The 25069-nt window shown below is 38.8% G+C and overlaps 1 protein-coding gene across 3 annotated transcripts in view; it reads right to left on the bottom strand.

Moving 5' to 3' along the window:
- The window catches only part of TBL1X (transducin beta like 1 X-linked), a 201411-nt gene that overhangs the window by 58054 nt on the left and 118288 nt on the right, over window positions 1-25069 (bottom strand). For all 3 annotated transcript variants that reach the window (XM_030446191.1, XM_030446170.1, XM_030446181.1), the window contains one exon: window positions 1090-1197. In XM_030446191.1, coding sequence (XP_030302051.1) covers window positions 1090-1147 — 58 coding nt within the window. In that variant the 5' untranslated portion in view covers window positions 1148-1197. The remainder of the gene's footprint in view (window positions 1-1089; window positions 1198-25069) is intronic.

Consider the following 25069-nt stretch of genomic DNA (forward strand, 5'->3'; position numbering starts at 1 on the left):
TGGGTCCCTGGGACTGAACTATTCTTGGAAGGAGAATAAACAGATAAAAATAATGTATCTAATGATTGCTAGTTATAATGACCAACAGATACAGACTAACACGTCTTCTACCTGCTGGGATTTAGTGAACTATTCAAGACATCTCTCAAGTCTGAAAGTCCCGTATGTCTCTTATTCTAAAACTGGCTTCAAGACTCCTGTCAGAAAGACATTGATTTTTCACAAACTTATTGTTTGTTTGCCTATTTCAGCATATGAAACACTAAATATTTTTAGTGGATTCAACTTTCATCAACCCAGAACACAGGGCCAGTGCCAAGTAAACTGGGATCCTGACTATAAATTCTTTATCAATGTTTTTCCCCACCTTTATCATCTCTGCACTAACAGAACATTTTCCATTAGGGTAAGAGAACTTCTGCTCCTTTTAGTCAAAGAGTGGAATCAAGACTACAAAAACACAATAGACCCTAAATTTAAATATTTTGGGGTTGTTTTAAGGAAAGATGATGCTTTGCTTCTAAAAGGAAAACCCCAGTAAAGACATTATTTTCTGATATGAAACCAGATAGAGGTGGAAGTGATATTAATACAGAGCCATACTGACACTTGTGTGGCTTGGTTTATATACATAATTACCCAAAAGAAATTCTAAAACCTCGGACACTTGCACATGAATTTCCATTTAAAGCCAATCTAAAACCAATTTAGACAATCTTTCTCTATTTAACAGGTATCTGACAGAACTATTTCAAGTAGCTAAGAAAAAAAGATACAAAATGCATGTACTTTGTGCCTGTGAAGTCAAAATTACTTTGTCTGAGATGATGTAATTCTACAAAAATGTTTGTTTACAGTCATTTATTTCTTTGTTTTGCCTAACTACAACGTTCACTTGGTACCTGTGCATGCTTGCCCTTTAATTATGTTTATGACCATGATTTCAAAGAAACGTGGGTCTGTGCAACAAATACTTAGTCTATCAGTCTGAAACACTCAACACAATATTCCTAAAGTGACACCATGCAAAAAAACAATTTTCCCATCTCATCTATAACCTGAAGTTTTGAGGAAAGACAAGAAATTTACCTGACTCCTGGAGATAGCGATACACCAAGAAATTCACTTCGTCACTGGTTATGCTCATCTTAGCCCAACCTCAATATGATGAGGTTTACGAGAAGTGAGATCCACGCTCTGTTCAAAGGGAAAGAAAAGAACAGGTTTTGCTTTATCTTATCTTGATTTATTATGAAATATGCTACCAAAATAGAGGTGGGAACTGTTAGGGTATTTAAAGATTTCATATTGTTATCAAGGCTGTTACATCCCAATGTGAGGCATCCATTAAATATTGTGAATGAATGCTCAAGCTGTACTGTACCTATTATTATAATTAAAGAGCAGTATTTAACATGTGAGAGAGTCGGAGGGAACGTTTAAAATCCTGGAAGCCTTTGCAAATGTCAACTTTTTAATTCTGTGGCTTTACTACACGTTCCTTGGACACTTCTTTTTGCAGTGCAGGCATTTTCAGAACTGCTGGCAGTGACAGTCACGTATAGCACTCCAAATCATAACATTTTTGCACCCCTGAATTTGTAATCTAGTTTTCTGTCCAGTTACTCATTCACTGGAAAAACAGATTCTCTCCTTACAAAACCATGTTGCACAGAGAGCTTTAAAATAAAGCTCACTAAAATAGAAACAAGCATAAGATGATACTACAAATTTTATTACTGGGAGGGGCAGGAGGTGGGAAGGGTAAGAGGGAGAGAGAAAAAAAGAGAAAATGCCATATACTTTGTGCCAACAAAGAATACAAATATCCTGGCATTTTATAATGTCATAGTGTCTGCTGATTAATGGTGAGCAAGAATTAAACTTCAGTTGTTCACTTAAGTAACTGTAACCTTCAGGATGACAGTTTTACTTTACTATTTTGGGCACATACTCTGATAAAAAAAACACATTGGTTTTAGATGATGAATTTGTTTTGAACATTTTCTATTAAATCTTAATGATTCATTTCTGTTTGGGAATCTGACTTAAGTTGTTTGGTTCGAAAAGCCCTAAGTACTTCTCAGACATAAACTTTACAGCTCTGTCAGCCACACCATACCTATAACTAATCATGCAGAGATTTGGATGCAGAAGCACAGGCTGCGTTCTTGTCACATAGTACAAATGAAAGACTGTAGTAGGCGGGTGCCATTTGCTTCAATTTCCCGTATGCCTCTTCTTGGCAAGCAGAAAGGTCTTTGTTCATCGAAAACCTCTTCTGTAATTCCTGTCGCCTCAAGCAGCACCTGCTACTGCAGGCAATGCTGAGCGACTACAACTTTCCCCTGCTCATGATTTAAACCAGCAGGTCACTCATGACTGTAACAGATGTCTCTGCATATTTATGTAAATGGAGTCTTCAAACCCTGGTACCTTTTATTCTCCTGGGCTGCTATATTTCATCAAGGGCTTGGACACAAATTTTCCCTAAGAACCCATGGCTTGCTGATTCGGGAGACATCTCCCTCAAGCATTCTGGTCTTTATTATTACAGTTGGAACTTCACAGAGAGCAACAGGAAACAAAATACTGTAATCATGCAGCCTCAATGAGGAAAATTTCATCTACTTTGGAAAGGTTGACCACTTTCTGCTAAGGCTGTGTCTGAGGACATCAGTTGTATCCAACACCCAGTCCTGTCATGCCACGTATTACCCTGGGAAGCCACTTGGTTCCTCTTCTCTCCAATCCCTCATCTGTAAAATGGGCCCAAATTTCTTTGCACAGAAATCAGGAGACTGGAAGCAGTGATAGCTGTAAGGGCTTAGTTACCAGGGTTGGTGGCTGCAGGCTGTGAAAGGAGACCACTTTCAGTACAACTTCATACATACTGCTTCCAGATTAAAGACACTTGGTTCTGTCTAATCAATAAATCCATGTGCCTCTTTTTGCATAATCAGCAGCATACAATGAAGAACAAGAGAGACATTCATGGCAACAGTTAAAGCCATTTTCGTCCCTGTCTTAGTACTTAAAGTACATCCGTCTCGCTGCTATGGCCATAATAACAATAAATCAAGAAACTTTGATAGCTGTGGTTTTTTTTAAAAAAACACACGACATAACACTTCTAAAAGCATTTTAAAAATAGCAGTTTCACAATTTGGTGGTAGGAAAGTTGGTAAAGATGAAACCTCTTACAAAAATTCAGTTTCAGCAATGACGTACTTTGTGGTAAAATGAACTTTATTAAAAAAATGAATTAAGAAACTAGAAATGCTGTTTCTGGATGCATCTTGCTAATTTAAGACATTAACATGGTATTTGCCACATACAGACGGTTGCTTTGGGAAAGGGAAGAGAAGGGAAGTGTTTTTCTAAAGATGAATTTCTTAAATTAATTAAAACCAGAGAAAATCAGTCTGACTGCAAAATAAATAGTCTGACAGCCCCAGAAGAACCTCCACAGCATCTACCTTTGTATCTGAATCCCAAGCACACTGAGTAGCTGGATTTACAATGCATTTTCCCTGAAGTCAGTCAACAGGAATTACTTTGACATATGTGTCGGATCGTATCTTTATACACATTGTTACCAAGCCATAAATAACCAGATGATCCCCACTCATACATTTAAGGTTTCTTCCCTCCCACAGATGCTAGTGCAGCAATCAGATACACAGCTGTAAAGCTTTTACCCATACAAAATGATATACAGATTTTGGCTTTGACCCAGAGAAATCTATTCATTAGAAATTTGGCTGAGCTATGAAAGACCATACTCAATTTCATTAACGCTTTTTTCTATTTCCTTCTTCTCCACAGATAAACACCCCAAACAAAAGAGGCTACAGAACACATGGTGGGAAGGAAAGGGACAGACTTATCTTTTGTGTATTTCCAAGTCTGATTCATAAGAAACAAACAACTAGCCTCTCCTTTAATGATTTTTTTTTTAATGGAGAAATGCAAACTTCCATAGAAAATCACAGAAACATTTAGTTATCATTGTGATAGATTTATTTCCCCTAATTTATTATCTCCTTTTCTTACAGGAGAATGGTATTACCTAGATTAATAGTTTTTTTGAAAGCAATAAATTATAGCTTATAAACAATATTGATGTGCTTAGGGAAACATTTCACATTTAAACCAGCAATGGTTTCTCAACTCTTCACAACTTTAACAGGATTTACAAAAAGCATTCAAATGTGTTTCGGCTTTCTTTACCTGGAACACTTTTTCCTGCATGCAATTACATATAATTGAAAGTTCTGCTTACTCCAGCCTCACCTTAAAAGTTTGGGCTGTGATCCAGCAGGTATTTGAGAATGTCTAAACATGTGTGCTGAGCCCACTAAGACTTCCCAAATTATAATAGATCCCAAACATTCAAACCTCATTGGTGGATGGGTTGTCAAGATCATGAAAAATAAAATTTTACTGATTTTAAATAAACACTCAACTCTCAGTTCTGCCAGGATACATTTGCAGAAATGTTCCCCATACAGAGGTAAAAAGCTGGGTAATTAGCTCGGATACGCTACCTTTGTGCTTTTTAGGGCTTCTTGGCTTTTACTGAACTAAGTTCTCCAGCTGGACGTGACCAGGCTCCAGCGATGCTAACACTGCAGCACACAATCCTGTCCTCTGGGCAACCAGGGCAGTGTCTTTCCTGGAGAACACCACCTGCCCCAATTTGGCTCTGTGCACTGACATACCACTGTTATCAAATTAAACCTTCCTGCAGCATTGGGAATCTTGCTAATGGAACGTGCAAGTAGTTCTGGGGAAGGAAGCCTCGTGTCTAGATATGGTTCAGAACAGCACTCACCCGGTTAACCAAGAATAGTTTATTTACATCCCAACCCCTTAAGGACTGTTCTTCCTTTGTCCAGGGTATTTTAGCACTGTTGCCATAAATAAGGCAATTTGGCTGAAGAATCAAGGGAAAATAATGTTTTCAACTCTGAAATAGCATCGAAGTCACAACTCCTCTGCTTCTCCTCTAAATCAAGCTCAGAGAATCCTCCAGGGCTGTGTCCTGCCCTGCAGCCTAACCCCAATGCAGGGCATGGCCGAGGCTATTTCAGGAAAGAAGTTTACATTTCCTACTTGAAGCAACACTGCCATCCACAGGGACCAGGAGTTACCAGTCAATCTTCCCCTCAGGAAGGTGGAAATAGGCCAGACATTTAGGGAAATCACCTAAACTAAAACATAAACTTGAACCCTACATAGGAAGTGGAGCACTTCCCATCCAACCCCACTGACAGAAATTAATCAGATGGCTACTCTGACCCTTGTCTTACCCCCTGAAGAAATCTGCAAGCCCCAGTCTGCTTAACTGAGTGCAGAGATGTGGTCAGCTTCTTGGGAAGACTCTTTTTTTGGTTATTTTGAAGTAAACACCCTCCCCTCAAAACAAAACAAAACGAAACAACAAACAAAACTAAACCAAACCAAAACCAAGCCCAAATGTGCAAATTTTAATTTATCTCTTGGAGGGGTTGAACTATTTACCAACTTAGTTGACAAGGCCAGGCCAAAATTTCTTTTCTCAAAATTTTAATGACAACATTGTTTTTAAAATGATGGGGGACAAAGAAAAATTGTGTGTGTGCTTTGGGGGAAAAAAGGTCAAAAATGAGAGGTTCCATAAAAACGAAAACATTACAGAAAGTTCTTATATTTATGTTGTCAAACATAAATGTCATATGGGAACCAGAATTCACATATTTGTGTTCCCATTTTCTCATCCAACATGGCTCCATGTATCAAGTCTTATCTCTCAGGACCCACTACAATCTCTTCACCTCAAGGAAGAGAATGTGAACACAAGAACTAAAACAGACTCCAGGAAGGCACCGTGACAGCATAGCCAAATCAATCGTGCCACTGTTTTGCATATGCTCTGTAGTTTAATCATTAAACAATATTTCCCAAAGCTGGGAGCCACTTCTCACAAACAAGTCACTTAGTCAACCTTAGTATTTTCTGTTGAAAAATACTTTCCTCAGAAACTTTCAATGAGCTCTATGCTTCTGTATTTCTAGGCTGTGTCTTACCACAGAGCCAGAACAGAGTCAGCAGCTCTTCCCCACAGGCTAACGAGCTCTGCTTGGCCCACACCATCGCATTCCTCAGTCTTGGCTTTTACTGCAGCCGCCTCTTCTTGAGGAGAAACTCCAGTTTTGCTTCTTTCCCAAAAGGCAAAAAAAGAACTTCTGGAGGGGATAAGAGCACAGTTGGCCCCTTCTCCCCTCGCAGCCTCTCCTACCATTTCACGAAGCTAAAGAGTAAAGAATCTCTTCCTTACAAGCACCCTGACGAGAGAATGAGACCATCACATTCCTGCTGATTACAAGGTATGGAGTATGCAGGATGATTCTTTCCAAACTCCACCTATGTCAGTCACCAAAATAACAGCTGACACTTTTCAAAACGCAGCTTGTGCTGGAATGACTTGCAGACTCCTCCTTTGCAAGGCTTGAACTTGATACATTGCTTTAAAAAACCTAAAACCTAAAATGTAAACAGTTGCCCCTTCTAGACATCGCGTACTCAAGAAGCCAAATCAAGATGTGCTCACAGTAAAACCTGCACCATGTCTCCCTGGTCTTTCTTAACGAGAAGGCAAATTCTAATTACCCTGATTCTGTAAATGATCACCATAGGTCATCCAAACTATTTAATGACACAAATAAAGCAATTCATGCTATTGTCCTAGGCTCTTTACAGATGGTGTCTTTGTAGCACTTACACCACTTGTACCACTGGTGTAACAGTGTACCACTGTAAATAGTCACAAGTACAGTAACAAATATATTGTTTTGAGGGAATGAATGCTGAGATTCTGAAGAGTAGGGTAATCTCTTTTGAGAAAGGTTATTGTGCTGTACAGCATGAGCTGTCTCACTTAGAGATCTGTCATCAACTTTTATGGCAGCTGAATAAGAACAGGGACCTCAAAGAAAAAAGGCAACAGGCTTGTCAGAAAACCTGCGTTAGGGAACATTAAGGTTGGCCCTTTCTTAGGTTTTAGTTTGCTTTTTAACTCTATTTATTTACACTGACCTTCTGCTGATTTTAAAAGACCACATTATAACCAAAACAAACCCAGGGAGTCCCAGCTCATCCCCATTCTCACTGCTGCCTCTAAGACCACACTGAAGGGTAAGAAATGACTGCATCTGTATCCGAGAGCTTCAGGAAAAAATGGCATGGGTATAAAAAAGGTCTAATTTGAATCCTGACATGCTAGGATATCTCATACCATTATTCACTGAACTTCACAGCATTCAAAAACTGGTGTCAAATGAAGAAAGAGGAGGTACAAGGAATGACAGCTATAGACATGTGGCAGTAACCAAAGAACCAACAGTTCTATCTTGAAGTGGTCAGTCTTGGCAAATCAAATGCTGTGTGGGCAAATCTGACAAAATGGGATTTTCATTTAATAAAATTAAAACTTTGTTCAGGAAGAAGATGAGTTTACTATGCAATACATATAAAGATAGGCTTTTAAAAACATGAATCTTTTTTTCAAAGCTAACTGTGCTTATCATATTCATGCAATTAAAGTCCTGTATTTGATGATCAAAATGGTTGTCCTGTTCTGGAAAAAATGTGAACAAAATAACACATCAGCCATTAAAATATAACAACAAGCTAATGCAAACATATTAATCAAAATTAATTCGACCAATTAAGCATTTTGGTGGACATCACTGCAGGAAGCTTTATTTCTGTATGAATACTGCTTTTCTTTAAATTGTAAATCATATTTCAAACTGAAAAGCCATTTGGAACCAAACCCTTATTTATTTATTTGTTTGTTTGTTTGTTTGTTTGTTTCAAAGGCCAGCAATAGATATTCCAGCAATTTCTACATGCTAATCAAACATTTTGCAATTAATCAACAATTTCCAGCACAAAATAAATATTAACAAAAGACAAGGCTTTCAACATCGAATTCCCCCCAAACTCTACTTCCTCTATCAAAAACTGCAGAACTGAGCATCAGCTCTTTCATACTTATAATCTCTTAGTTTGATGAGGTTAGTTTTCTGTTCTCATCTGGTTTACTTAATTACACCAGCCTCCAGCAGTTCAGTTCTAAGAGTTCAAGTGGGTCCTTTCCAACTCCCTTTGGTACAGAGTAAAATGGGTCTTCCTGTATTGATCTTTCCTTTTTGGCACTTTACTAAGGGGAAAAAAAAAGCAAACAAAACCAACCGCTCTTCTTAATTAGAGTAATTGTGTTATACCTCTTTTGTAGCTTAGTTCTAAGAAGAGGCTACTTCAAATAATTTTATTCTTTTTAATAACAAGTAATGTGTAATATATTGTCTAGAAAGCTCAGGGAAGCAAAAAATAATATTGACGAGGGAGTAAAGGTTGACAGCAGTTTTAGAGATTGCAAATGAATCTTTTTAAAATAAAAAAGAAAGGAGTTACAGAGGCGTGAGACATCAAAACACATGATTGGATTTAGTTTGAGAATCAAGATACCTCATCGCTTGGAACAACTGAAGTCAATTGGGAATGCTGCCACTAAATAGAATCAGGATTTTCTTCCTTACATGAGCAAAAAATGGCAATTAGGACAAACTGGGGGACAATAGCATGTGTCCACCCATTTAAAACCAATTAGGCCAAAATACATGATGATCTGATTGTGTAGTTACTTGTCTGTGAGAGCAGGCACTTCCATGTATGTAATGCAGAAAGAAATGTGTTTTAAATCTTACAAGCAGTGCTAGATGCCCCAAAAACTTAAGGAAGACTGCAACTTTAGAAAGATGGCACAACTGCTCTATCAACATTTGCTTTTCTTGAATTTTGGCAAGAGGAACAGTGTATTAATAATAATACCTCAAATTTTACTTTCCACTTAAATTATGTAGATTTTTACTGTAACTTCAGCAAAACCAAAAGGAGCAAAGATTAGCATTTACATTTTTCACCCATGCCTCACGTTCACAGAGTACTGAGGTGAAAGGAATATAATGGGATGAGTTCATACCAGGACTGGTTGTACCTGTTCCCTTCCCGCAGACCTGATTAAAACAACACAGCTGAACTTGCAGAATGAACATCCCCCCAAATACTTAGAACAAAGCAGATTCTTTTCCAGCTGTTGACAATTTCTCTGACACCTAACAATAAAGATCCACTAAAAATTCAAGGTGGAGTGTCTGAGTCCCAAGCCGCCCTGTAGGAATGGATGTAGACAGACACCCACTAATGAGACAGACACAAGGGATGAGACAAGCCCAGGTCCAGTAGATGAAACACCTGCCTTTTAGGCGACACCAGGGAGCTTCCAGAAACCTCCAATTAGGCTCTGAGCCACGTGCCATGTGGGCAGCAGTGGTTAGCAGGCATGACATCCATTTTCAGAGAGGCAACACCATAGCAAGGAACTCAAGAGCAAAGGGTCTGGAAGGACAAGTGAGAGTCTGAAGGCCCTGCCTAAAAGTTGGAATATATGAATAAGGCTTTTTCAATTATTTCTATTTTTTATACTGCAACTCTGCTGTTTAAAATGGTGTAACTCTGATAGCAGGCGAAAAAAAATCCCGATTTTTCCCAGCACAGCTGAATCCTGGAACTGGGCTGCAGAATCAGGTTGTGTCTCACTCGAGTGCATTATTTTTGAAGACTAGGATAAAACATCCATATGTGGCTTTTACTATGTTCCTTATACAAACTACTTCCTGTAACACTGTGAGGGTGAATCCTCACTCATTTTAAAAACCACACCACTATCACCTTACTGGTTGTGATGGCATCAGTGCCAGCTGCAGAATAGGTATCTCCACTACCCAACAGGTTAAGGACAGGCATGGCAGGAACGTTGTGTAAGCACTGAGAGACCAGGAAGGTGACGTGCTATAAGCATAAGGGGGTTTGAGATCTTTTCAAACCCTTAATTTCCAACTTTGTTTGCTTGTCCTCAAGCTGTGGGGCACAGGAGACACTCTCCAGGCATGGGGCAGCAAGACAGACGCAGCAGCCATGCCATGCAGAAGGGCCTGTTTGCCCACATGCCTGTGGGTTTGTGTGCTTCTCCTTCCCTCCCACAATGTCCGGATATCAAAACCTGTGTTTTCATCCCATGTACATTTGAATTTCATGCTATCTCAGTGTCTTTTAGGACAGGCTAACACAAGTGCAGCCAGAGCAAGACTAAATGTGGATCCATTCCAGCACTATCTGTCTCGTGACAACATCTGTAACATGTGACAAAAGCAACCTCTGGATTTAGCAAAGCTCTGTGTGTAAGACGACATGAAACACCAGGAGCCTATGCTGGGGTAAAAACCCTTGGATTTTTTTAGCTGTGCAAGCAGGCCATGCATGGGCCCTAGAAGTAGAGGTCAGGAGAAGCAGCAGTTGCCCATCACATGTGGGCAGCGGAGAGGAACATCCCTGATCCCTCAGGAGCTGAGGCTGAGCGGCTGCCCAGGGAAGGAGAAGCACCTTAGGGATCTGCAGAGACCAGCCAGGAGCTGCAGCAGCCTGGCCAGTTCTTGTCTGAATGGCCTCAGGCAACTGGAATGTGCAGCAAAAGGAACATGCAGACGTCATTAAGGGGGTGGGTTTTTATTAGTTTCTGCTAATAAGCTTAGCAGATGTTACTGGGAACAGTTTGATGTAATTTTTCCATCATTTGTAACTCTAGTTTTAATTTTTCCCTCAGAGGAAGCACAGGCAGTAGATCTTACAACATATTTCAACCTTAACTTGTTTTCCCAGTAGTATTGTTAACTGAGGTTTTTTATTATTATTATTATTATTATTATTATTATTATTATTATTATTATTATTATTATTTCCCATTTGCTTAGAATTCCAAAATAGCTGAAAAGGATTATACTCTGAGTTAATGAGGAAAAAGTATTTTTAAGACTCACAACATGGAAAATTTCACCTCTCAAAACAAATATTTTGTAAATTTTTAGTACATGTGAAAACAAAGAATTATAATGGAAAATATTTCAAAATTGTATTACGGCAATAATACTATAAACTATTTATAAAGATATTAACTATGGCTATAAATAATTAATGCTTTCTCCTGAATTATACTAAGAGAATGTCAATGTTCAGTGCTGTAAGGACAAAAACTATAGGGGATAAGACAATGGAACAAGAGAAAAATAAATACATAAATTCAGGGCATTTCACTGCCATGTATTTCTGCCTCCAGCAACTAGCTCTTAGTGGAAAACTGCTGGCATTTTTTGTGGGTATTTTTTGTTTTAATACACGTTTCAGTAGGCTTACTTCTGCGTTATATTGGTTTGGGCTCTGGAGAAGGGTCACTAAATACATCCACTTTTATCAAAGTTATAATACTACTTTCCTTGTTGGAAGGTGGACAGGGAGGGAAGAAGAATGGGGAGACATAATTTGCTTTCAAAGGATGCCTGCAGAAGCATCTAAACAACCACCAAAGTAAAGGATTATTTTGATGTAACATTTCTGCATTCATGTTGCTAAATATTTCATAAACATCCCATAAAATCAATAGAAAGAATTAAAGCTGAGAAATCTTTGCCTTATGAAAACCACCCCAAGGGTCAACTTCAGATACTGATTTTTCTTTATTTCAAATTTTTCTCTATATGCTCTATATCCAGACTGCAAATAGAAAATCAAAAATCTCACACTGCATATCCATTAGTATAATCCAAGCTGTACAACATTACAGCATGTATTATCTGCCTTTTCCACAACCCCCCTTCCTTTGCATGATGTAATTGGGCATCAGAGGTGAGGCAGTCTCTCCGTCATTTTAGATTTTCCTGGTCTTATTGGTAAGACCAGTGGAATAATTTGTGCTTCTCCTCCGTAGCTGGAGTGTGTTTGCCAATTTTTACAAACGCATCATTGGCCATGTAGGGAGATGACAACAGTAAGAAGGTTTTTCCCCTCACAATCTTGTCTTGCTTTTTGGTACATTTCAATATGGTATTTTGCTGTTTCCTCCAGTCTAAGGATAGCAGGAGACTTAAGCAGCAGCACTTTGTAAGGTTTGGATATTCAGATAGTCCTTTAAGAGTGACTTGCCAGTCCTCACAAGGTTTTGGTTTTTTCCATTTGTGGATGAATGAAGAATGTACAACGCAGAAAGATAAAACATCACATTTCTGGTGGCAGCATCATGAAGTCCTACACAGCCCTAATATAAATAGCAAAGTCTGCATATTAAGAGCAACCACTTCTTAACCTACTTTTAAAAAAAGCTAAACAGCCTAGAAACAAAGATGAACTCAAAGATCCCTGTGGAGTCAGAGACAGACATGACATAATCTAAGGTTTTCATAAAAATATTTTGGCTGAATACATCTCAGAAACGATCTAAAGGTACTCTGACACAGTTATTTAGTTAGCTCAGATTAAATAAAAAAGCACTCCTCTGACTCAAAAAAATCAAGATACAGAGAACTGAGGCCTTAAGTCTACACATACAAGATTCAAGAAGCTTTTAATTCCCAGACAAGAATTGTTTCTTCAGAGAACAAAAATATTCTAAGCTTTCTGCCTTCCCTTCAAGAAGGACTATAGAGAAGCTAGAGATGATCAGAAGAGCTGAAGCAGTCATGTTTGCTATTACAAAAAAAAAAAAAAAAAAAAAAAAAAAAAAAAAAAAAAAAAGTCACTAAACTTCAGTAGGATTTGGGGTGCCTGAAGGCTTGAAGGTCACAGGCTGGAAGGAACTTTTGGAGGCCTCTATTCCAACTCCCAGCTCAAAACACGGCAGCTCTGGGGTCAGACCAGGCTGCTCAGGGCTTGGACTGGTTGAGACTCGAAACTCCAAGCACATCCTCCCAGGGAGACCTGCTCCACTGCCTCACTTCCCATAGGAAAAAGTTTCTCCTTACTCCAGCCTGAACCTGTTGCAACTCGTACCTCTCCTGTTTCACCCTCCTGCCCTGCACCCCTGTGAGAAGTGTGACCCTCTTTCCTCAATGATCCCTTGTAGGTACTGAAGGGCTGCTAGCTACCCCCTAAAGCAGTTCTTTTCCCAGCCTGTGTCAGCTTCCCCAGATGCTCCTTACAGAGCAAGTGCTCCAGCTCCACCACCTTGGTGACCTTCCCCAAGCTCCATCCAGTTTGTGTCTTTCCTGTGTCAGGTCCTAAAACCAAATGCAGCACCCTGATGTGGTCTGAGGGGCACAGAGAGGGACGATTCCTTCCCTTAATCGACTGGCTATACTCACACTTATACAGCCTGTATTATTTGGTTCTTCTAGTTCACATGAAGAAAAATCATAGAATCACAGAATCACGGGATGTTAGGGGTCGGAAGAGACCTCTGGAGATCACCCTGTCCAAGCCTCCTGCCAGAGCAGGTCCACCTGAAGCGAGCTGCCCAGGATGGCACACAGCTGGGTTTCAAATGTCTCCAGAGATGGAAACTCCACCACCTCTCTGGGCAGCCTGTTCTCGTGCTCTGCTACCCTTACAATAAAGACGTTTTAAACTAGTGTTATAAAGGCATTAAACCTATACAACTTTACAATGGACATAAGTATCAGAGTTAATTGAAAGGAGGCCCTTTTTTTTCCAAATTGGAATAGTCTCACTCATTGTCCTCTTCACTAATTTTATTTGTAAAAGACATGCAGGAAGGTAGATAGGCTAACACTCCCTACTGGATCTTCTAAGGATACCTGGGATACATTGCTTCAGACTTCCCGACAAGATCTAGGCTCCAATGTGGATGTAGAGACCTGATCAATATTTTTAACTAGGGGGGAAAAAAAAGAAGTATATATATGGCAGTAGAAGTGGTACAAAGATTTAAGAGACTGAAGATTAAAGTATTCACTTAGAATGAGCAGGTTGAAACTTGCATTTTCCACCTCCCAGCAGAGCACACTTCACACCTGGTTACAGGTTGCTGAAACAAAAACTCTGTGGAGCAAAGAATGTGAGACTCATGAGCCAGATGGAGAGAGAAGACAGGGATCTGTGACCCCTCTTAATGAACCCTTGCTCATGGCAGGTATCTTGCAGCTGAATTATGAGTCACATAAGTTTCCATTTTTTCAGCATCAACGAAAAATACAAATACTAAGTATGCGCATTCATGTTTGGTTTATTAAAAAATAATTTTTTACTTTTCCCTAATATTTTCACTCTTCACCACTATTTTTTACATATGTTTTATATTTACTTATTATGAGAAGAAAAATAAGGTCTTCTTTTATTTCTACAGAAACTCCGGAGTCTTTGTAGTGTTATGCAAGGAACAGACATCAACACCTACATTTAAGTATGACACATTATAAGCTTATATTATCACTTATAATTTGACTCCATTTTAACTATTTGGACTATAAAGCTCCATGGTGAGTGTTTGCCTCAGGCAAAATTTTTTCGGAAGGCATAAGCAAAACTAGTTCAGTCATTTCAGAGTGAAGGTGGGAAAAAAAACCACCTTCTGCTGATACTTACACATCTATTTCAATGAGAATCTTTCAGTGCTTCCACACTCAGGAGCAGGACTTGTCAGAGGGGTTGCTCTCATGGCAAAATTGCCTTTTCCATCACAGAGAAAATGCACACAAATCTGATAAAAATAAAACCTCATGAAAATATTACATGTATATGCTCTGCATAGGTTTGCCAGAGGCCTGTAATAGTATTATCAAAATATTTTTCTTGCATTAACTTTGCTTCCTAGTCTCGTGACAGGAGCTCAGAGCATTTTTACACAAGGGAAAGTAGGCACAAGCTGATACAGAAGAAAGGGTGAGGGATGGGGACTGGGAAAGGGGAAGGGCCTCATGGCTACAGGGTGATGGGACCACTGAGTTGGTTTCAGTTACATGAGAAACTGCTCTTGCTCATCCACTTTCTCCAAATAGCAAGAGAATATTTCTTCCCAACAACTATTTCAGGGGAAAAATAATTATAGCCAAAAAATAACACTGATTTTGTAATCTTTCTGCTGTCCTTCTTACTATTTTTACTAGAAGTTTGTTTCTGCACATTTAGACTGTGTAATCTTTAATGCCTTGTAGCTGTATTTATTAACAATCTTACTTTTATTATTTTTACGAGCTAATGATTTTCCCCCCAGGCATTTAATTATGAGAGTTAGCTAGTTTAGGGAATGATTAAAAACCAGTAATTTTAAAAAGTGTCATATTTTTCAACAGGAAGTAGATGCTGCTTTTTTTTTTCCTTATCCCATTTGTTATATTCTCAGTTAGGAACAGGCTTAAATTGCATAGCAGTTTGCTTATAGGGAACTGTATTTTTATTTAGTCAAATTTAATTTGAAAATTACAGAACCTTTTTGCTCCTAATAAACTGCTAATATTTAGTCAACTCCTTTGAACTTCAGAAATGCACAGAAATACACACTGTGCAATGCATGCTTATTCTCAGGGATTGGATTCAAGGACAGAAAACAAAACAATTTTTTCTCCTAGCTGTCATTTTTAAAATGCTGGGTTTTGAGAATCACAGAATGGTTTGGGCTGCAAGGGACCTTAAAGACCATCTAATACCAACCACCCTGCTATGGTCAGGGACACCTCCCACCAGACCAGGTTGCTCCAAGCCCCATCCAACCTGGCCTTGAACACTGCCAGGGAGGGTTCAGCCACAGCTTCCCTGGGCAACCTGTGCCAGTGTCTCACCACCTTCAATTTAAAGAGCTTCTTCCTAATCTCTAACCTAAATCTCTCTTCCAAGTTTAAAATAATTTCCCCTTGTCCTCTGATTAGACACCTCTGTAAAAAGCCCTACCCCAGCTGTCTTGTGTGCCCCTTCAGATATTGGAAGGTTGCTGTAAGGTCACCTCGGAGCCTCCTCTTCTCTAGGCTCAAGAACACCAACTTCTTTAGCCTGTCTTCATAGGAAAGGTGCTTCAGACTGATGATCATAATTTCAGTGGCTCTCCTCTGGACATGTTCCATGTGCATTTTAGAATATTTTCTGCCATCACTAAGCAATATTTTTATACTATAAACTAGAAAAAAGTGATCAAATAAAATGCCTCAGTAAAGAGACATTTTTATTCACTATCAACTTGTACAGAGTTGATCTGGAGCTTGAGAAAACAGGTATTCTAAACCCTTTTGCCTGCAAAGGAAGCAAAGATTTCCTCCAATGACATTCACAATGATCAAAAAAATCATCCTCTTCTCTCCTTTAGTAATGGATGCCTTAAAATTTAACCTGATGTTTATGAATGCTTACAATCCCCCACGTTCAGAAGCCATTTATTTGTCTCCTCAGTCTTGCTTTAACCTAGCTTTTAGCTCCCACTGATTCTCTCTGTCATTATAGCAGCAGCAACCAAGGGAGAGCAGAGCTGCATCCATCCCTGCCAAGCAGCTTCCACAGAGCACACCTCTTCATTAGTGCTGGGGGTGGCTGACATGTTCTGGGTGAAGGTTCAAGTGCTACATCATCTCCAGGTGACTGATCTCTCAACTGAGTTGTATATTGCTGAGTATAAAAATCAAGGAGAGGAGGGGAAAAGAGAAGCCTGGGGACAAGGAGTCAAATAAATTGCTAACATCGTGGAGGTAGAAATAAGTAAGGAATAAAAGACTCACTTAAAAGTAATTTTAATGAATTAAACAGCCCTGCAAACACACACAGTATTGTTGCTTCATCACTAAATATATGGTCCAGCTCCTCATATTACTGAATTTGTAAAATATTCTGCAAGACATATAAAGTCAGTAAGATGTAGTGTGTATCTATTAAATAAAATATGAAATGAAAGCCTTAAAACTCGTTCACTATGTGAGCTACCCAATGTCTCAATACATCAACTGTTATAATCACTTTTCTAAAAAAACACTCTGTTGCAGCAGTTTTAAACTGAGGCAACTGGTATCTCTACAGTGAAACCCACAATTTCTATTTGATTTTTCTTATAGGGATTAATTTTGCTTACAGAACAAGTGATTGGACAAGAGGAAATGGCCTCAAGTTGTGCCACGACAGGTTTAGATTGTATATGAGGAAAAAAATTTTTCCTAAGAGAATGGCCAGGCACTGGAAGGGGCTGCCAGGGAAGCGGTGGAATCACCATCCCTGGAGGTGTTAAAAAAATGTGTAAATGTGGCACTTCAGGACATGGTTGTATTGGTTTGATGATCTTAGAGGTCTTTTCCAACCTTAGTGATTCTATGATTTCTATTCTTTTCAATAATCATCTGTATTTGGTATGTATTAAGCAGGATATGTGCTTATGCCACTTTCAGATGTATGGGATTACACACAGAATAATGAAAAAATATTTTGTAAGGTAAAATTCCCAAGACAGGATCTGAAATATTACTAATTTTAGATACGAATACACTATTCTGAAGACTTCGCTTCGTTGTACCTCTGGAAAAATAGTAAAGAAGTTCTTCACAGTACCAAGTATATATCCCCTACTTTCTTTTTCCACAGCTGAAAGAAGTTTATAATTCCCTTTTATACGATTACTACATAAAAAATCCCATAAGGGGTGCAAGTACATCTCTCGTGCTAATTCAGAATTCAAATACCCTCTAAAGCCTAAATTCCCCAGCTGTTTCTATTTCCCCATGTATCAACTTAAATTTTGGCTGAATCTGGGTAAATTAACTGGCTGACCAACTGGAGTGGGAGTAGTAACGGTAAAGGGCAGTTTACAGACAAAACTTGCTGTGGCAGGCATTGGGGACATGATAGCATGGACCTGTTGGACCTCGGATCTCAACCTGAGATCAGCCTAAGTGTAAAAGGTAACACAGACATAGATGGTTTTCACTCAATTAACATCCACCATCAGACCTCCTTGCCTGTACACACCACTCTTCTGGTAGGCAATATAAATAAAGAGACAGAACAGGTGATTAGAGGACTCACAAATTATTTAATAGAATAGGAGCAAGGTCCTTCACAATAAAACTTTCTCCTTGATATGAAATGGAAATTTCGAAGTCAGAAAAGTATAGTGATACTATAGGAACATTGTAATGCTCAGTGTTAAACAACTTGGATCAGGGAGGTGGGTTACATTCTCCAAATAGCATCTCTTCAGCTTCCTGACAGCATCTAAAATTGTGCCTGGACTTCCTGATATGGCTGGAGAACCTCAATAACTTCATCTAGCTAATAACTTCTCATTAACAGTAAAATCTTGGAGACAGACTTGTCATGGGTTACAGTGTTCAGGTTAAGGACTTCAACAGAAGTCATTCAGGTATGATACCTCATTAAAATTGTGCTCAAAAGCTGCTGTGCCACTTGTGACATAAAAATGCTTGTCAGAAAACTAGTCATTAATATCTCTATTTTTAATCATGCACAAAAAGGCTGCAGTTCGGTTTCACTGTTTATGGCTATTTCTATTGGTTTAAAATATTTTTTTTTAAGTGGTGGGAAAAAAGTTTAGCCAATGTTAGCTAGATTTAAGTTGTATGTCCTGCACTCCCTTAGGTGAATTGGAAAATCCAGTCTTGCTTTATAAACTATCTTCCCATGAGATCATACCATAAACCATTTGCAAGATGGCTGAATAAGGCTGACTGACATGTGGCAGAATGTAGTAATTTGTATGACAAATTTGATATAACTTCATTTAAAAACTTAAAAAAAAATGTTTCCAAAGTTTGTAGTTTTATATTAGAGCTGCTTAGATGTGAGTTAAGTTCTATCGTTCTTAATCTGTTTAAGAAACACAAAACCTGAAATCTAAAAAAATATCAAGAAGAATCTTAACATTTCCACTGCCTGCACTGAACCACTTCACACGGACTCCTTCAGGGCATTCAGAAGCTGTGTGGTCCAGTCTCCTTGTGGATTTAGTTCCATGAAATACCAGGCCATTCCCAAGGATGAAAAGCAGAAAGCAGCCTGGTTGTTGGTTGTTTCCCAACAAATTTGACTGGTTTTTTTTGGGGGGTTCTTTTTTTTTTGCCATTTCCTGAATGAGTATATCAGTCCTTGGCCAGCACACAAATCATCTGGTCAGGACAGGCTATTTTTATAGTTCCCAGATGGTCTTCATGTACTTTCACGCATGACATGAGCTTTGCAGGATACAACCACTCTGGTGACCTTGGTACATGTGAAATTGTTCTCTCCAAGCAAAGAAAGGTAGAAGGTGTGTCATGCACATGGGCACATCTATTCATAGACATGTCATGCACTTTAGCTGCACTGCATCATTTTATTTTCACAATGTACCTTGGCATTTGTCATTGGCAGAAGTTCAATTTGTGTCATAAAAAATATACTGTCTCCAGCTTCAGTTCATTCTAGTAATCTGCTGCTTCCAAAAGGGAAATCTGACAAGCTATTTGCATTCAGAAGTCGATTGGTACTTTTGACCCCAGCTCCGTATTTTGACAGCAAACACTCAGCAGTATTATCCATTTCTGAAATTATATTTGAGATACTACTCATATGCAGTGTTGCTGAATAAACTCTTCCAAAAGATTCCCTTGAGGCTGTCTGCTGTCTTCACATAGCCTTAGAACTAGTATGAAAAAAGAGCCAGATTTAAATATTTTGACCTCACCTCAACATTATTAGAACTATATGATTGAAATTTAACAACCAGCTACCTCTAAGACACCCAACAGAAACCATGTCACAAATTACATGTCTTTCTGAGGGTAACCAGTTATTCACACAGATTACTGCTTAACAACATGGGTAATTTTCCACCTGCACAATAATTCACATAAACGGACATAAATGTGTTAGTCCATCCAGTAACTCAACAATTTTGATGTGGTCAAAAAGCAGACAGTCTCTGAAGGCTCCTTCCATGCTACTGAGACTCTGAAGCAGTTCAGAGGGACTGTAGTTTGGGAGACTATTGAGAAGGCGGAGCCTGATGTACAACAGCAGAGATTACTGTTTATCTGCCAAAAAATATTAGTTATGGGGAATTTGAAAAGTGTACCTGGTGCTTCAGCTGCCCTTTTGGCTCATTACTGTGTAGCTCCAGGCCATAACTGAAACCAAACTACACGGCAATGAAAGGTATTGACACATGACAGGAAAGGTTTGTGGACTTGCACTTATAGCTAAGACAGTAAATAACTTCTGTACGACCATTATTCCAGGTACTCGCTAGACTGGTTTTCATATACTGCTCCACTTTGGGGATTACATCAACTTACAAACACTTAAAGCGAAGTTGCTGTGGCTGCTGATGGATGACATGTTGGTTTCAAATAGGTTTATATGCAGAAGATGAGAAACATTTTATGAAGATGCAAATACAACAAAAAAGTGACGCTACATGTGAAGCCATGGGTCACACAACTAAAAAGATGCAATTATGATTTTTTTCTTTCACTTGGAACAACTTCATGATTTTAGTACAGTGTAGTAGCAAAATTCACCAAGGAACTCTGTCTTCTCTCTCCTTTAGGAACTTAAGGGAAAATTCTGCTCTGGGTGTCTGAAATTTGAATTATACCTCCCAGTGGTAAACTCCTTGGTCTAAACTTTGACAGAGATTTGACATTTTCCTTCGTTCTGTTCAAGACTCTCTACAGGCTTAAAAGCAAGTCTGGTACTCCATACAGTCACTGATTAATCTCTTTGACCTAAGATCTGCGGAAAATAAAAGTCCCGGAACAGACTAAAAGAAGAAATTCCACAGATGAACCGTGGCCATAAAAATGACAATAGACAATGTAGATACATTTTTGTTTGTTTGGCTTAACTACAGAAACCAGGGCTAAAGGCAGAATGAAGTAGGTGCCACAGATACATGCTCTAGGTGCACTCTACCTTTTAGCTTGGGAGGAGACACGGGTCTCAGTTCAGCACTTTGCTCTTCCTCCTGAGCTCTCACAGATTTTGGATGAAGGTCTGCAGAGTACCCTCGTATGCAGCACCAGCAGGGTCCCCCCAGGCCCTGAGCTGGGGTTGTACCTGCCCTGCACTTGGGACAAGGTGCTGTGACACCAGCAGGAGATGAGCATCCCTGGGGCCACTGGTCTCACCCCTCAGTTGTAATGGAGCACTGTATTGGATGCTACCTTAATAAAAACATCAGAACTGATAAAAAGAAATGGATAAAAATCAAGATTTCCGTCTTTGAATTCTTGCTCCGTCACAGATTTGTTTTGTGATCTTTATTTACACTGGAAAAGGGGTGTTTTTTCAGCTTCAGTCAGCAAGAGGTAAGGTGGCTTTAGAAGGCAAATGACAAAATGGAGGTCACATTTGGCAGCAGAAGACTCCTGCCATGGACCTATCCACTACAGCACCAGTCCTGCCACTGAAAACATCTCTGCAAGACATGAATGCAGTGCAGAGGCAGCAGTGTTGTACAACAAAAGCAAACAATTATGTGGTATATTAAGAGCCCTACGCACGCACTGAATTATTTTCCTCTACTTTACTAAAGAGAAAAATCTGTTTTTTAGAATGAATTGCACTAGCTTCTTACAATCTCTCTTCACCTATAGGCTAAAATAATGTAGTTCAACCACACTTGTAAGCGAGTTGGATGGCAAACAGAGACCATGGTAAATCCAGTGATTAATTACAAATTGCTGAAGCCTGTTTACATTAACTTAAAAACACATGCTAAAAAGATACAGTTCTTTCATATCCTACACAATCCCCTTGTGTTAAAAGCTCGTAACTATCACAAAATCTAGTGCCACCTGCACCCAAAGAGAAAGAAAATATTATCCAGAGTTAAAATCCTTTGCTACAAGGTCTTATGTTTTGTCTTTTATAATGCCTAAGTCATATTTGTTCCAAAGAAAGCAAAACCCTTGCAGTACTGAAAATTACTACATTTATTTGGAACCACCACAAGCTTCTGAATAAAACTGTCAAATGAACAGTGACATTAAGAGAAAATATTTCAAGCTTGCTCCACATTGTTCTAATGGAGTATGTTTTATAATTCAAAATAATGAGAGAAACTAGGCAGTTTAGGCTGAAGACTGATTCCCAAAGATTACATTCAATTCTCAATTCCAGCTCTGCAACCCTGGGAAACACAACTTAATCCTTTTACTTGTAGCCCAGTCTAAAGTGCTTTATAACGGTTCCCTTAGGATACATCAACCTCACCAGTGTTTTCTGGTAATTAGCTGGAAAAAATTCATAGAAAAAATGAAATAAAACCCAAGATGATAATGCAAACCTTATCAACGCATATAACCACCACATATCTTCACTTTAAAAATTCCTTTCAAAATATATCACCATCACAATAATTAAAAACAAACAAACAACCCTGACTTTGAATTCAAGGTCGACTGAATTTCGTCACACTCTCAGACTTTCAGCTTCCTGTTAATTCAAATTATTAATTGGCAGATATCCAGAGGAAACGGGGGAGGGGGAATTCAATTTGTGTACGTAGTTAAGGCAACTAAAAACTCCCTTTACAACTGCTTATCTCCATATTACCTCAGCTCATCTTCCAGAAAAGCAACAAAATAAAAGAAGAAAAAAAGAAACACTTTCTTAGTGGAAGAGAATGAAGTGCTAATGAAGTATTTTTTCAGCAACTGCAGAGACATACATTCTTGCCTTTTTTGCTCCCCTAGTTTTCATCACTGGTAGAAGAAGTTATTTCTTAACTGCTGCACAATATGGCAAGTCTTTGTCTTCCTCTTACAGGAGATGCAAAGGTAAAGCCTCTTTCTCAAAGAACTTGTAGTTATAGCTCCTGACTAAACCCACTGGAATTATTAAAGTAAGAGATGAGACTTTATGGCTTTTCAGTGAAGCAGAGCCATGACAGTAATCCTGTGGTACTTCTACACAACCTCACCTCTTGCAGGTCTGAGGGAAGCAATGTTTATGAGGAAGAGGAGAGGAATGCAGGGTTCTACATGAAAGCACAGACACAAAAAAGGGATTTCTCCATTTTATCAGCTCACACTTTCTTACATAACCTCCCATGATTATTTTTTAATTTCTTTTACTGTTTCTTTTTTATGCTTGTAGAATTTTTCTATCTCCTCTCTGGATTTGGGTATTCAGACTGAATGTTATCATTACGCTGCAGAGCTGAAACTTTGCAGTTTTCTATTTCCAAGACAGTTGACTAGACTTGGTGGACATTTACAGTATCTGCTGTAACACCTGACTTCCTCTACACCAAGTAGCATTATTAGATAACTGCCATTAAATTTAAAAAAAAAAGAAAAAAAAAATTATCATGATCACTGTCATTTGCCTTGGTTAGTATCAGTCACTTTGTACTGCTCCCATTAAAATGGTTAAATCTGGAATTATTTACAGCATAAAATATACACAAAAATTCAAACTCAGTTGTGCCAGCTTAGGTATATCATGTAAGGTCTGGAGCTAAAACTAGTCCATAGAATCACAGAATCATTTAGGTTGGAAAAGATCTTTAAGGTCACTGAGTCTAACAGTACAATAATTGTAGGCATCATGCTGCAGTTTGTTTCGTTCTGGAACCATGCCTGATGGCTGGAAGCAGAAAGCCTGGGGTGTGTTGACTGCCACTCATGGGTGACTCCAGGAGGCTGCAGGTCACTTATGGAGTGGGAGAACTCCACTGCAGGGAGCTCAGCTCAGGTCAGGCAGAATCAGTGCAGCACCATGGCCTGGATGGAGAGGTTGTGCCGTGACTGCTGCATGGCATGCGAAGCCATTTGAACACAAGGTATCACAGGCTTGGGACTTCACATTCCTTTTCATGATATTATTCCCATAACCGGCAAGAATAAAATTGACTTTTGGAACTAGAAGTCAATCTGCAGGGTTTTGTTGTTTTTTTTTTTTTTTTTGGTTGGTTGTTTTTTGTTTTTTTTTTATGTCACTACTAATAAGATGTCACAAAGTGAAATTAGCTCAGATCTTTTGGGGCAATGCCTTGATAACCCTTCTTTGCAGTGTTCTTGCCACAGATAGATATGAACAGCTGTATCTGACCAAAACTTATTCAACCATTCAACTGCTGCACAGGGAGGGCAGGTTACACCTGCCTGTCTTTTGTCAGCATGGACTTCGGCTAATAGTCAAACATGCAGTAAACACTCACTCATTACCATGTGCAACAGCACCAGTTCTCAGTACTGGTGAAGATAACTCATCTATGAAAGATACCTGACCTACAACCTATATTGTTACTTTCCAGAACGTGGCTGCAAATTATACCACAGACACTCTTTAAACACAAGGGGAATAGCAGTTTATTTCAGTAGCTTCAACACCCAATTCTAACATTTCAAAAGATGGTGCACCATTAAGTACAGCACACAAAACCTCATTTTTCAGTTGCTCTCCCTTCCCAAATGTTTACAGATTTGGAAATACTTCCACTGTTCTAACAGTTTCAAAAGGGAAAATAATTTCAACTGTTTTTTAAACTGACTTTGAAAAAACAATGTGCCTGTCACCCCTTCACCAGGATCAGGGGCGCTGCAAAATCAAGTCACATCTGCACTGCAGTCAGTAAACACATCTTGTTTTTAAGTCTTGACCATATCCTTCTGCCTCCATTTCAGTTTACTGAGCCTAATTTAAGTAGTGTTTTATTAATTAGATGAAAAAGCATTAAAAATGCCTGCAAAACCAATCAGGAATCATGTCTCAGTGGCTATTTCACTTTCAACAGGCTAATTTCCTTAGTTGACAGATAAAGGTATTGCAGATGGTAGAAGCAGCAAAATTCAAACTTGAGTATTATAGACAATCAAATAACACTGATGAACAAACCAAAATTAATAATTACAGCTTTTTTAAATGCATAAGAAGCAAGAGATTCACAAGAACTCCACCATTATCCAGTTCATTTTTGCTCCTAGGTCTGTTTATTTTACATTTACTACACCCATAAGTACGTAAAATACAAATGCAGGGCATTGGAAGGGAGGATAAGAGGAAAATAACATTGACCAGTTTTATTCCAACACTGGACTGAAAAGCCTGCTTATTATGTGAGATCACACACCACCCACGAGGAAATCACTGCTGTTTCCAGCTGTTAAGTAGAAATTACCAAGAAAAAAAGTCACCATGTTTCTAAAGCAATGACCTATTAACTTTATATATATAGCCTATGATCCAGAAGGAGGTAATTTCT

This window comes from Calypte anna, chromosome 1 (assembly GCF_003957555.1).
Source record: "Calypte anna isolate BGI_N300 chromosome 1, bCalAnn1_v1.p, whole genome shotgun sequence".
NCBI lineage: Eukaryota > Metazoa > Chordata > Aves > Apodiformes > Trochilidae > Calypte > Calypte anna.